At 50.5% G+C, this 12920-nt stretch overlaps 1 protein-coding gene across 1 annotated transcript in view; it reads left to right on the top strand.

Annotated features, from left to right (window-relative positions):
* Window positions 1–12525, top strand: part of SUSD5 (sushi domain containing 5) — a 46327-nt gene extending 33802 nt beyond the window's left edge. The window contains exon 5 of the mRNA XM_018038257.1: window positions 9958–12525. Coding sequence (XP_017893746.1) covers window positions 9958–11252 — 1295 coding nt within the window. The 3' untranslated portion in view covers window positions 11253–12525. The remainder of the gene's footprint in view (window positions 1–9957) is intronic.

Raw genomic sequence — 12920 nt, 5'->3', positions numbered from 1 at the left:
CAGAAGATTCTGGAAGCCTCGTGTTTTCCGCGTGTATCTGAGGCATGGAATATACCTAGGCAGCACTGCAGTGATCCCAGGAACGAGCTGGAGGGAGGAAGAGAGCCAAGGCAGGCAACTGCTGCTGTTCACCAGGAGGACATGGGTCTGGTGGGGCGCAAAGGGTGGAGCCGGAGGAGGATCAGGCGCCCAGCGAGGAGGCCAGGTGGTTTTGTTTTGTCTGCCTGCTGGCTGCTGTTATTCTAAGATGGGAAGTACATCACTCAGAACAGGACCTGTGATATGGTCTGAGCCCAGTGGAGCCCAGTGAAGCTCCAATCTTCTGGCCACCTGTTCCGAAGAGCTGACTCATTGGAAAAGACCCTGAGGCTGGGAAAGATTGAGGGCAGGAAGAGAACTGGGCAACAGAGAATGAGATGGTTGGACGGTATCACTGACTCAATGGACGTGAGTTTGAGCAAGCTCCGGGAGATGGTGAAGGACAGGGAAGCCTGGTGTGCTGCAGTCCACGGGGCTGCAAAGAGTCAGACCTGACTGAGCGACTGAACATGAAGGGTCCTTCTTTCCCTTTCACTCTTGTGCTGGTGGAGGAGGGTATCAGGCCCCCGCACTGAAGGATGTAAAGATTTGTGTGATGCTGGCCTCATTTCCCCATGCATTATTGACTCCAGGCCCCTGCACAACAGATAGTCAAAGGCAGGCAGCGACTCTAGCTGTCTAATACTTGGGTGAGAAATTAGTTGCCGCCAGCAGGCGTCTCAGATTCTGGAGACAGCCGCTGATCCTTCCAGAAAGGCATGGCCCCGGGTGGCTTTATGACTCAAAGGAGACCCCGTGGGCAATCAGCTGGTAACTTTCTAACATGTGGCTCCCAGGCCCTCCAGACCTGTGGCCCTGCTGTCTCACCTCCCCAGGGAGCACGTGTCACCTCTGCCCTGGGCTCAGCCACTACCCCCCACTACACATCAGAGCCCCCACCACAGAGCATTTCCTTCAGTTCCCTGTGAGCTGCTGGAGCCCACTCCAAGCCCTCGGCAGAACCTGCTCCAGAGGTTCCTGCCCTTTATTCCCCTCACAACTTCTCCAGATCCAGAGAGCCTCAAGGCTCGGGAACCTTGGAGGTCAAGTGTTAAAAGAACCTGGAGCTCAGATGACTTTGGTCTGAGATTCTAGGGACTTGGAGGCTCCGGCCTACTAGGAAGACTGTTTCACTCAGATTTGTCTTGTTTGGGCATGTTGAAGACTTGAGTTAGATTCTCTAAAAGCAGAGCCTAATCACACGTAGATGGCTTGTTGAGGGTGAGTAAGGGAGGCAGGGAAGGTGAGAGGGGAGGAGTTAAGGATGCAGTCTCAGGTGGATTCCTGCTTTGCCTGATCCCTTGGGGAGCTAGGGAGCATGAACTGCACCATGTGGTCCCACTTGGAAGCATGGGGACCGGCCTGAGTTCCTCTGTTCTAGTCTGTCATTGGCTGCAGGCTGCTGTCCATGGAGGGCAAAATGAAAGTGTTACTCACTCAGTCGTGTCCAACTCTGTGCTACCCCATGGACTGTAGCCCGCCAGGCTCCTCTGCCCATGGAATTTTCCAGGCAAGAATACTAGAGTGGGTTGCCATTCCTTTCTCCAGGGGATCTTCCTGACCGAGGGAATCGAACCCAGGTCTCCTGAACTGCAGGCATCAGGTGGCTTGTAATTAAGGCTCCCATTCCTCCAAGGGCATGCATGTTTATTAGTGTTTTATGAATCTGTAAGAATAAAGATATTTAACCTAGTGTTAGTAATGCCTTATACTGCACATTTTCCCATTTACAGAGTTTTCAAATGTATTATCACACTGACTTCAGAGCTACTGTAGGCACTAGAAAAAATTATTTGCTATATACTAGATAGGTAAACTGAGGAACAAATAAATTGATAGTATTAAATATATATCAAATACAATTTTGACTTGGGGATATTTAACCTAATGACCTCTGCTACCAATATATTGAATATTAATAGAAATGAAGATTCAGTGATATTACTCTTCTTTCTTTTTTCATTACTTGGGTTTTTATTAAAACCTTCTTTTTCTCATCACTCATAGAAATTCTCCCTTCTCTAGAGGAAGGGCAGCTGTTGCTTATTAAGGCATCAGTTCAGTAGAGCAGATGTTTAAAAAAAAATGTTTTTAATCCATTAGTAACATGGGGACTGCCTGAATGGGCGTGATGAAATTTAAACTTTGTAATGGTGGTCACCAACTTGATGGACATGAGGCTGAGCTAGCTCCGGGAGTTGGTGATGGTGAGGGAAGCCTGGCATGTGTGCTGTGGTCCATGTAGTCACAAAGAGTCGGACATGACTGAGCGACTGAACTGAACTAAATTGTGAGCAGGTGTGAATGCACAGGGGCACATCCACCCAGAGGGGTCAGACAGTAGCTGGTTCAGGAGGACGCCTCAGCCACATACCAACCACCCAGGTTGTCCGTTCACTGTGACATTAAGGTCCAGCCTCAAGTGGTGATGGTGAGGTCTCTCACTGACGCACAGGGACTTCAGCCTTGACCATCAACCTGAAGGGTGGGGGCTTAACTGCCATTTTTTCCCTCCTCTGTGTTGGTACTTCTCTAGTTTTGAGTCCTAGAGCCCAGGGTTGGGTCTGGCCATTTTGTTTTCCCTTCTATCTGAATCCATACATCTTCTTGGTTCACGTTCCCAGCTGGGCAGCACAGAACATCCGTCCTACCTCTCTGATGTTCTCAGTGTTAGTCGCTCAGTCGTGTCTGACTCTTTGTGACCCCAGGGACGGTAGCCCACCAGGCTCCTCTGTCCATGGAACTCTGCAGGCAAGAATACTGGGGTGGGCTGCCTTTCCCTTCTCTAGGGGATCTTCCCAACCTGGGGATCGAACCTGCAGGCAGATGCTTTACCCGTGAGCCACCAGGGAAGCCCAGTGTTCTCAGTGCTACATGCTCGGCATCTGACTGTAACTGGTTATTGCCTCCCTATAGAAAAGTCCCGGTGCTTTGAGCTTCAGCTGTGTGTGCAGATTTCCATGTTATGTTGCGTTTTCCTTGGGCTTTTTATTATACCAAGTCCCATACAGTCTTCAAGGCCATATCCATCTCTGGCCACTGGTACCCTAGGGACAGCCTCTGACCTCCCACCACTCCACGTGGCTGCCCCTGGCCACATGACCACAGGGCCACGTGCAGTTTCCAGGGCACGCTGATTGCTCCCTGCTCGCTGTCCTGGCCCCTCGGTGCCTCTAACACCGCTGCCCGGTGGTTTCCCTGGTGGCTCTGCCGTCTCCTGACTCAGCACCCTGTGGTCCCGTGGCCTCTGCAGAGTAGCACAGGATTGACACCCCAGGATGGGAGAGACTCATAGACCCTTGCTCTCTGATTTACCCCATGTTTCTCCCTGGAGAAGGAGATGGCAACCCACTCCAGTATTCTTGCCTAGAGAATCCCATGGACAGAGGAGCTTGGTGGGCTACAGTCCATGGGTCGCAAAGCGTCGGACATGACTGAGTGACTTCATTTTCACTTTCTCCTTTAAAGGTGGCTTCCCTGGTGACTCAGACAGTAAAGAATCTGCCTGCAATGCAGAAGACCCAGGTTCAGTCTCTAGATTGGGCAGATCCCCTGGAGAAGGTCATGGCAACCCACTCCAGTATTCTTGCCTGGAGAATCTTATGGACGGAGGAGCCTGGCGGGATACCTACAGTTCATGGGGTCACAAAGAGCACAGCACGACTGAGTGACCAACACTCCACTTCTCCTCTAAAACTTGCCCTGACAAAGGGTATCTGCTAGGCTCTGAGAAGCCTTTGAGATCTTCCACCCCAAGCTCCATGGTTCTGTTTGTGTCTTCGGGTCTGTGGCATCAGGAAAGTGAGCGACCCCAAGCTTGACCTCAGTCTGCCAGCCCCACCACCTCTGAGTCCCACAACAGATAGACTGAGGTTCTCGCTCCCTTCTCGGGTCTGCTGCGGCTATGGCAACAAGACTTGTTCCCCGTTGGGCACTGAGGCCACTGTCATAAACAGTGCCAAACCTGTCCCATGTTATCTCTGTCTTGGGAGTTGTCTTTTGTTTTTGTTCTGTTTTTTGACAACTCTCTTGAGGCTTAATTTGCATACAAGAAATGGTACCCATTTAAAATATAAAAGTCCGGGTGGTTCAGTGGCTAAGGTACCACGCTCCCAAGGCTGGGGGCCTGGGTTTGATCGGTGGTCAGGGAAGTAGATCCCACATGCTGCGACTAAGACCCGGCCTAGCTAAATAAGGGAAACCACCCGCAGAACCAAATTACAGAATATGTCCATCTTCCCCAAGCCTCCTCATGCTCCTTTCTGATATGGGAGTTTGATATGCTTTATCCTAGCGCATCTTCACAAGTCTGAGTAGAAACAGCCACCTCCCACTGACAGATGGGACCACTGAGGGTCAGAGAGGCTCGGTGACTCCCTGTATCAGCCAGCCAGAAAGCAGCAGAGCCAAGATGTAAAACCAGGCACGTCTCATCCCGGCATCTGCGTCGTGTCCGTGTGCTTCTCTGGGGCCTCTCAAAGTGTGAGGGCAGAGCAGGGCTGGCTTTGCAAACGAGCTGTTCTCTCACCAAGTTTCTTTGCTATTTTCTCTCATTTCTGAAGCCCTTCTTTTGTTTTCTTAAATTAACTTCAATGTCTGTTTTTCTCCATCTTCTAGACTTCCTTCATGGAATAAAAGCCAGACACTGAACTGAATTTAGAATTGCCTTGTCAATGTTGCCATATTTGTTCAGAAGTTCATTGAACCGGTGGTTATTTCTGGCTTGTCTGGTTGCCTTTTTTCAAAATTACTATTTTTAAAGGCTGTGTAGCCAAGACCAGAGGGGAAAAAAGAAGGCATGTGTGGGCTTCCAGAAATGCAACAAGAAAAAGCATGGAAGCAGCAGCACTTGGAGAGCCCAGCGTTCTGGGCTCCGGCTTGTACACTCCTGCCCTGGATAAAGGCACAGCCTGGGTGCCCCTTTTTACCCCTGACTCCTATTGATCTGTTGTCTTGTGTTTTCCTAAAGTAACAGTTAATTATAAACACAGGGAGGGATTTGATTTTTCCCAAGAGAGTCCATGAAGTTTACATTTCCTGGACCCGTTGGTCTAAACCAGAAGGCTGGGCATTGTGCAGGCCAGGTTTCAGGAGGGCTTGGGGGAGGGGAGGGTGGGGCAAGGGGAGGGGGGCACAGTTTCTGGATGGCTCGGGAGAGCTCAGACTGGAAAGCAAGGAGAGGCGAGAGAAATAGCACCTCGACAGGCAAAGAGCTGATGTTCCCCATCGTGATGGCAGAATGTAACTTGGGGTTGACATTCAGTGAGTAACAAACTTTACCGTTATTCAGGAGGGGAAAAACAGCCTTGGGATACTTTGTCATGAGTAGACTCTTTGTAAACAGTTGGTGTCTGTGTCTTCATTTGAGGTTTTGGTGTGGCTGAGACTGTGACATAATGAGAGCCTGTTTCTGAGTCAGACCTTGACCTGAGAGCCTGGGCAGACAGGAAAGGCTTGGCTCCGAGCCCCGGGCTGCTGTCCAGGGATGCTCTAGACCCAGAGAGCTCTGAGGGGAGAATCTCCAGATGGACAGAGAGATACACACAGAGCTCAGAGTGACCCTAAGAGTCCAGGTCAGGGCAGGCCCACCAGGCAGGAGGGGGCTTATTGTTGTAGTCCAGTCACTAAGTCGTGTCCCTCTCCTTTCGACCCCATGGACTGCAGCATGTCAGGCTTCCCTGTCCTTCACAATCTCCCGGAGTTTGCTTCAGTTCACATCCATTGAGTCGACGATGCCATCCAACCATCTCATCTCAAAACCCCAGCTCTAACATCATACACTAGGCCAGTGTTCCCTATATAAGAAGCCAGGGTGGAGGAGAACATGGCTCCTTTCCTGCCCATATTCCAGGTGCCTTTTGACTTCTTGAGTTCATAGGGTGGGTTACATGGGAAAAGGAATTTAGCTGAGATTGATTATGTCCAGTACTGGGACTCAGGTTGTTTACCATTCTTTAATACTGTTATAAACCAAATAATACCCTGGCTGATGACAGCCAGGGCAGAGCAGGGGAGAAACAGGGAGAACCCCAAAACAAATGGTTTTTGGCAGCTGCTAGGAACGTCCCCCAAACTCCCTCCCGGGGCCAGCAAACCGTGAGCATCGTCTCCTTGAATCCACCTCGTAGCGTCATCATGGCGGCAACTCTGCTTGTGGAAACCTGGGGAGCCAGATATCGCGAGAGTGCAGCCTCACGTGGGCACCAAAATCTGTTCTCTAAAGTGGGTCCAGGTGCTGGCAGCTCCAAAGCCAGTAAAGAAAATGTTGATGGGAAGGTAAGTTTGCATTATTTTGGAGGCCGGCAACTAGGGGTAGGGTGTTGTGCAAAGGCGGACTCCTTCCCCCACCCCCACCCTCGACAACCAGTGGAAAAGAACTTTTAAAGGGGAGTTTGGGAGGCATGTGGGCAGAAGGAAGGAGCTACATACAGACACAGCACAGTCAGCTCCGAGTCTTCTTGACTGTTTTAAGTACCGTTAATCTTCATTTCCAGGGTTGGCTGGTTCCCATTTCTTTGAGGCCAGTTCTCAGAATTGTGGCAGCTCATGTCAGGCTACCGTCTGGTCTTCTTCCACCTGCTGGGTCTACAAAACAGCCTTCTTTGAGTTGTAGTAGTAACATCAAAGATCATGGGTCGAGCTTCCCCGGTGGTCCAGTGGTTAAGAGTCCACCCTGCAATGCCTGGGACACTGGTTCGATCCCTGACCTGGGAGGATCCCACGTGCTGTGCAGCAACTAAGCCCGTGCACCGCAACTACTGTGCCTCCACTCTAGAGCCCGGTAACTGCTACTACTGAAGCCTGCATGCCTAGAGCCCGTGTTCTGCAACAAGAGAAGCCAGCTCAATGGAAAGCCTGTGCACCACAACAGCAGAGTAGGCCCTGCTCTCTGCAACTAGAGAAAGCCCTCGTGCAGCGACGAAGACCCACCATAACCAAAAAATAAATAAATCATAGAAAAAATCGTGGATCACCATAACAGATATAATAAGGAAAAGTAAAATGAATGGGCAAATGAGTGTTTTAAAAGATACATATTTAGTTAAACATACAATTATGTCACTTATGTGAAGTCTAAAAACGAACTAGTGAATAAAACAAAATAGAAGCTGAGTGGAACTTCCTTGGTGGTCCAGTGGTTAAGACTGTGCACTTCCACAGCAAGGGACGCAGGTTCAATCCCTGGTTGGAGAACTAAGATCTCACATGCCGTGCAGTGTGGCAAAAAAAAAAAAAAAAAAAGCCAACTCAGATATGGGAAATGAATGGTTACCAGTGGGGAGAGGGGAGTAGGGTGAGCAACATAGGGGGAGGGGATAAAAAATGAAATCTTCATTATGGAGTTTTATGGACTCGTGTGTGAAACTTGAAAATTGTAGAGCACTGTAGAATTTAAAGAATCTTTCATCCAATTAAAAAGTTTGAAAAGCCATACATACAAATCATAAGAGAACAGGTTAATAAATAGTCAAAAAGTACAGCAGTTTAGCTACCACACAGGTCAAGAAGTTGAATGCTGCCAGTGCCCCCAGAAGATTGTGCTCTTGTGCAGGATTTCATGGCAGTGGGAGTCCATGTTGTGTGTGCCAAAATGTGTGTCATTTCTGCAGTTAGTGGCCATTTGCAGCATGTCCAGCTTCTGGCTATTGTGAACATGCTTGCGCGTGTCTTTTGGTGCCTATGTGCACACACACTTAGGAGGAGAACTGCTGTATGTCAGATCCGCTGGAGCAGGGACAGGCTACCCACTCCAGTGTCCTTGGGCTTCCCTTGTGGCTCAGCTGGTAAAGAATCTGCCTGCAATGCGGGAGACCTCGGTTCGATCCCTGGGTTGGGAAGATCCCCTGAAGAAGGGAAAGGCTACCCACTCCAGTATCCCGGCCTGGAGAATTCCATGGACCGTTTAGTCCATGGGGTCCCAAAGAGTCGGACATGACTCAGTGACTTTCACTTTCCACTTTCATATCCTTGTTAATACAAGGATAACAGAGCCTGTCGGTCTGTTTAATTTTAGCCATTCTGGTGCTAGATAATGGAATCTCACTCTGGCTGTGATTAGCATTTCTTTGTTACTAATGAGGTTAAGCATCTTCACACATGTATAATGACTATTTAGATATTTTTTTTTTTTTTTTTTGCCATGCTGCATGGCATGCGGGATCTTAGTTCTCCAGCCAGGGAACAAACCTGTGCCCCCTGTAGTGGAAATTTGGAATCTTAACCACTGGACCACCAGGGAAGTCCCAATACCTTTTCTGTGATATGCTGATTCAAGTATCTTGCCAATGTATCTAGCATTTGTCTGCCTATTTATTGTTGATTTGTAGGAGTTCTTTATAAATTCTGGAACCCTCCAGAGGTTCTATGTGCTGCTGCTGCTGCTGCTGCTGCTGCTGCTGCTGCTGCTGTTGCTGCTGCTAAGTCGCTTCAGTCATGTCCAACTCTGTGTGGCCCCATAGACGGCAGCCTGCCAGGCTTCCCCGTCCCTGGGCTTCTCCAGGCAAGAACACTGGAGTGGGTTGCCAAATATGCTGCAGTTATCTTCAAATATGTGGCATGCATCTGAACGCTCTTCATGGTGGCTTTTGACGAACAGAAGTTCTTAAAGTTAATGTAACTTGATTGTCTATCTTTGTGCCAATACCAAACACAGTCTTTGAAAGTACTCCAGTTTTATAGTAAATCTTAAAGTCTTGTAGCATACCTGCTACAGCATTTCTCTTCTTTTTTCCTTGTCTCTTCTTGGCCCTTTGCATTTCCATAAATTTTAGCATCAGCTTGTCAATATCTGAGATTTTTATTCAGTTTCAGTTCAGTTCAGTTTGCTCAGTTGTGTCCGACTCTTTGCAACCCCATGAACCGCAGCATGCCAGGCCTCCCTGTCCATCACCAACTGCTGGAGTCTACCCAAACCCATGTCCATTGAGTTGGTGATGCCATCCAACCATCTCATCCTCTGTCGTCCTCTTCTCCTCCTGCCCTCAATCTTTCCCAGCATCAGGGTCTTTTCAAATGATTAATTTGGGCAGATTGACAGCTTAACAATTAAACTTCCATTATACTACCATGGGATAGCCCTTTACTACTTACGGTGAAGATTGCCCAGTTGTGTCTGACTCTTTGCGACGCCATGGACTGTAGCGTAACCAGGCTCCTCTGTCCATGGGATTTTCCAGGCAATAGTACTGGAGTGGATTGCCATTTCCTTCTCCAGGGACCTTCCCGACCCAGGGATCGAACCTGGGTCTCCCACATTGTAGACAGACGCTTAACTGTCTGAGGCACCAGGGAAGTCCCTTTACTACTTAAGTCATCTTTTAATTTTGCTCAGAAATACTTTGTACCATTCCATGTATAAAATCTTACACATCTTTTGTTAGATTTATTCCTAGGAATTTGGGGTGGGGGTGGGGATATGCAATGACAGTCTGGCTTCCTGGGTGGCACAGTGGGAAAGAATCTGCCTGCTAATGGCAGAGAGGATCCCCTGGAGTAGACAATGGCAACCCACTCCAATATTCTTGCCTGGAAAATTCCATGGACAGAGGAGCCTGGTGGGCTACAGTCCGTGGGGTCGAAAAGGAGAGCACACACATGCGATGGCAAACAGTATCTTTTAACTTTTTTTCTGTTTATTGCTGGTATACGGAGACACAGTTGGTGTTTTATGTTGCCTGTAGAACCGGTGTCCTTGATAAACTCATCTGTTAATTGTAACAGTTTGTATGTAGGTTCTTTGGGTTTATCTGTGATACAGTCATAGCATCTAAGAATAACAGGTTCATTCCATTGGTTCCAGCCCCTGTGCTTTTTATTCCCTGTGTTCCATGCTGGCTCTGTGCCTTGGACCTCATGAGGCTTTTCCCTCTTTCCTTCCAGATGAGGCAGCGGTACACATTGACTATGAAGATAATTTTCCTGATGATAGATCCGTGTCATTCAGAGAGCTCATGGAGGACTCCCGCACAGAGGCAGAGGACAGGAGTCAGGGAGAACCCTCTGAGGAGGCTCCAAAACAGGACCGTCTGGTCTCTATGCCTGTGGCAAGGGAAGACAGAGCCCAGGATACAGGCTTTGTGCCAACCACAGGCCTGCTGGGCGCTGGGAGCCCTGTCCCCACAGAGCTTCCGGGATCCCAAGGCAGCGGGAAGGATGTGCTCTGGTCTCCTGCTGGGACCTTCCACAAGCCTGAGTGGGAAAAGGAGATGGATGATGACGCCAAAAAGCACCTTCCTGCTGGAGACCACCACAGGGGCAGCACGTTGGCCCCAGGGGAGCCGGAAACCAGGGTCGTCTACCACAGCACTGATGGTCCCTCGGGGCCCCCGGTGGGCAGGAATGACAGCAGGGCTGGTGACGCCATGGTGAGCAGCAGCGATGAGTCCTGGTTAGATGGCTACCCTGTGACCGACGGGGCCTGGAGGCAGACAGAGGCAGGAGAGGAGGAAGATGAGGAAGAGGAGGACAAAGGGAACGGGTCAGCCAGGCTGGAAGCAAGCATGCTGATTACGCCCAGCCAGCCCGCTCTTGCGGGAAGGAAGGGGTCCAGGAGCACTGCCCGCACACCCAGTGAGGACGTGACTTCACTTCTTCCATCTCAAACGCTAGATGGAGAAGTTTTGGCTCTCAGACCCATGAATGTGTCTGAAACTGAGGGTCCTGGCAGAGGGGCTGGTGACTTGACGGGAAATCAGTCGACCGTTCCCTGGAGATATGCCGCAGAGAAGCCTCCCACGTCCACCCTGCCCTATGAACTCACCAGCTCTACCCTGGAGACCGAGACGACCGCCGTCCAGAAGACGCCCAGCCTCACTCCCTCAACTGTCGTGGCGGCCACGCAGACCCCCCTGGAGACCACTGCCCCTGCCGTCCAGGACACCTTCCCGTACCTGCTGTCGGAGGACTTCCTGGGACAGGAAGTCCCCGGCCCGGGTGCCAGCGAGGAGCTTCTCCCGACCTTGGAGCCCTGCGCTGGGGGCAAGTGTCCCAGCCTCGGCAGAGGCCCCATCGTTGCCACGGTCGTCACAGTTCTGTGCCTGCTGCTGTTCCTGGCAGGCGTGGGGGCCGTGTGGGGCTACCGAAGGTGCCAGCACCAGAGCTCCGTGTACAAGCTGAATGTCGGCCAGCGGCAGGCTCGGCACTACCATCAGCAGATCGAGATGGAGAAGGTCTAGCCGCCTTGGGGTGGGGGGCTCCCCCGAAGCCCCCTGGGAGAATAAACGGTGACACATCACAGTGAGAACCGCTGGCCTTTCACTAGCACACGAGACAGGGGAGTAGGGCGGCTCTGCCTCCTCTCAGGGCTTTTTTCTCTAGGCTGAGACGTGGGTCTGGAAGCACCCGGCAGGCCTGGGCGGGGTCAGCACGTCAGCAGCCCGAGCACCACCTGGCCTGGGCCCGGTTGCCCTAACCCCAGACCTGTGCTTTGGCCCTAATTCCAGCCGGAGGTCAAAATTCACCTCTTTATCATACTATTGTCGTCTTCTTCTTTTTGTCTTTTAAAGAAAGAAATGAGTCTGCAACCTGAAATTTTCAAAACAGGCATGACAGAGTATTTAAGAGCAGGGTTATTTTGGATCAGGTATTTAATTGTTGGGAGTGGGAGAGGGAAGAAAAACAATGAGTTATTTCCTTTCAATGGTGCAATGTTGCTGAGGGCAAATGAGCCAAGATCCAGGACACAGTCTAGAAGCTCTGAGATTTTTTTCAAAATTGTTTGTTGCAATTGGAAAGAATTTACAACTGACATTGGTTGTGGGGAGGGGGGACACTCATCCACCCTGTTCCCTCTGTCCTGTGAGTCCATCTTTTTTTTTCTTTTAAACAAGGTTAGCTTTGTACCGGTAAGCACCGTTTCCTCTCAGAAGCAGTGGCCTGGTTGTCCTTGACCAGTCTGTGCCTAGGAATGTCTTAGAGTTTTTGCCAGGACTAACAAAACTCAGTCCTTGGCTTCCTCTCTCAGGATTAACCATTTCTCTGAACGCCAGGAAGAAAGAATGACCTAGGAGGGAAAAAAATGTTTAAAGAGGGCCAAGGGCTAGGATATCAAGCATGGGTACCTACTTGATGGAGAAGCAGAGGAATTTCAAAGGAATATGAAGTGATCTGTGCCGACCTAATCTTTACCCTGTCGTGACGACTGTGAGCTGTCCGGAAACAGCCTGAGTGCATCGCGGGCTCCCCCGGCTGGTGAGCATCCAGTTCATGGCGTCCCAGGCATCTTATGGTGACTCAGCACGTCTCACTTATGACAGCAGTCCTCAGACCAGCGGCATAGATATCACCTGGGAACTTGCTGGAGATGCAAGGCCTCTGATTCCACCCTGGATGAAGGGGAGGCCCTAGGGGTGGGGCCCAGCCGCCTGTGTGCTTGCTGGCATGTCTGACTCTGCGACCACATGGGCTGTAGCCCACTAGGCTCCTCTGTCCATGGGATTCTCCTGGCGAAAATCTTGGAGTGGGTTGCCGTTTCCTCCTCCTGGGGATCTTCCCAACCCAGGGATCGAACCTGCATCTCCTGGGGCTCATGCGTTGGTAGGCAGATTCTTGACTGCTGAGCCACCTGCTGCTGCTAAGTCACTTCAGTCATGTCCGACTCTGTGCGACCCCATAGACGGCAGCCCACCAGGCTCCCCCGTCCCTGGGATTCTCCAGGCAAGAACACTGGAGTGGGTTGCCATTTCCTTCTCCAGTGCATGAAAGTGAAAAGTGAAAGTGAAGTCGCTCAGTCGTGTCTGACTCTTATCGACCCCATGGGCTGCAGTCCACCAGGCTCCTCCATCCATGGGATTCTCCAGGCAAGAGTACTGGAGTGGGGTGCCACTGCCTTCTCCTAGGAAGCC

This window comes from Capra hircus, chromosome 22, assembly GCF_001704415.2.
Source record: "Capra hircus breed San Clemente chromosome 22, ASM170441v1, whole genome shotgun sequence".
In the NCBI taxonomy this organism is placed as follows: domain Eukaryota; kingdom Metazoa; phylum Chordata; class Mammalia; order Artiodactyla; family Bovidae; genus Capra; species Capra hircus.
This window is presented reverse-complemented; position numbering and strand designations above follow the sequence as displayed.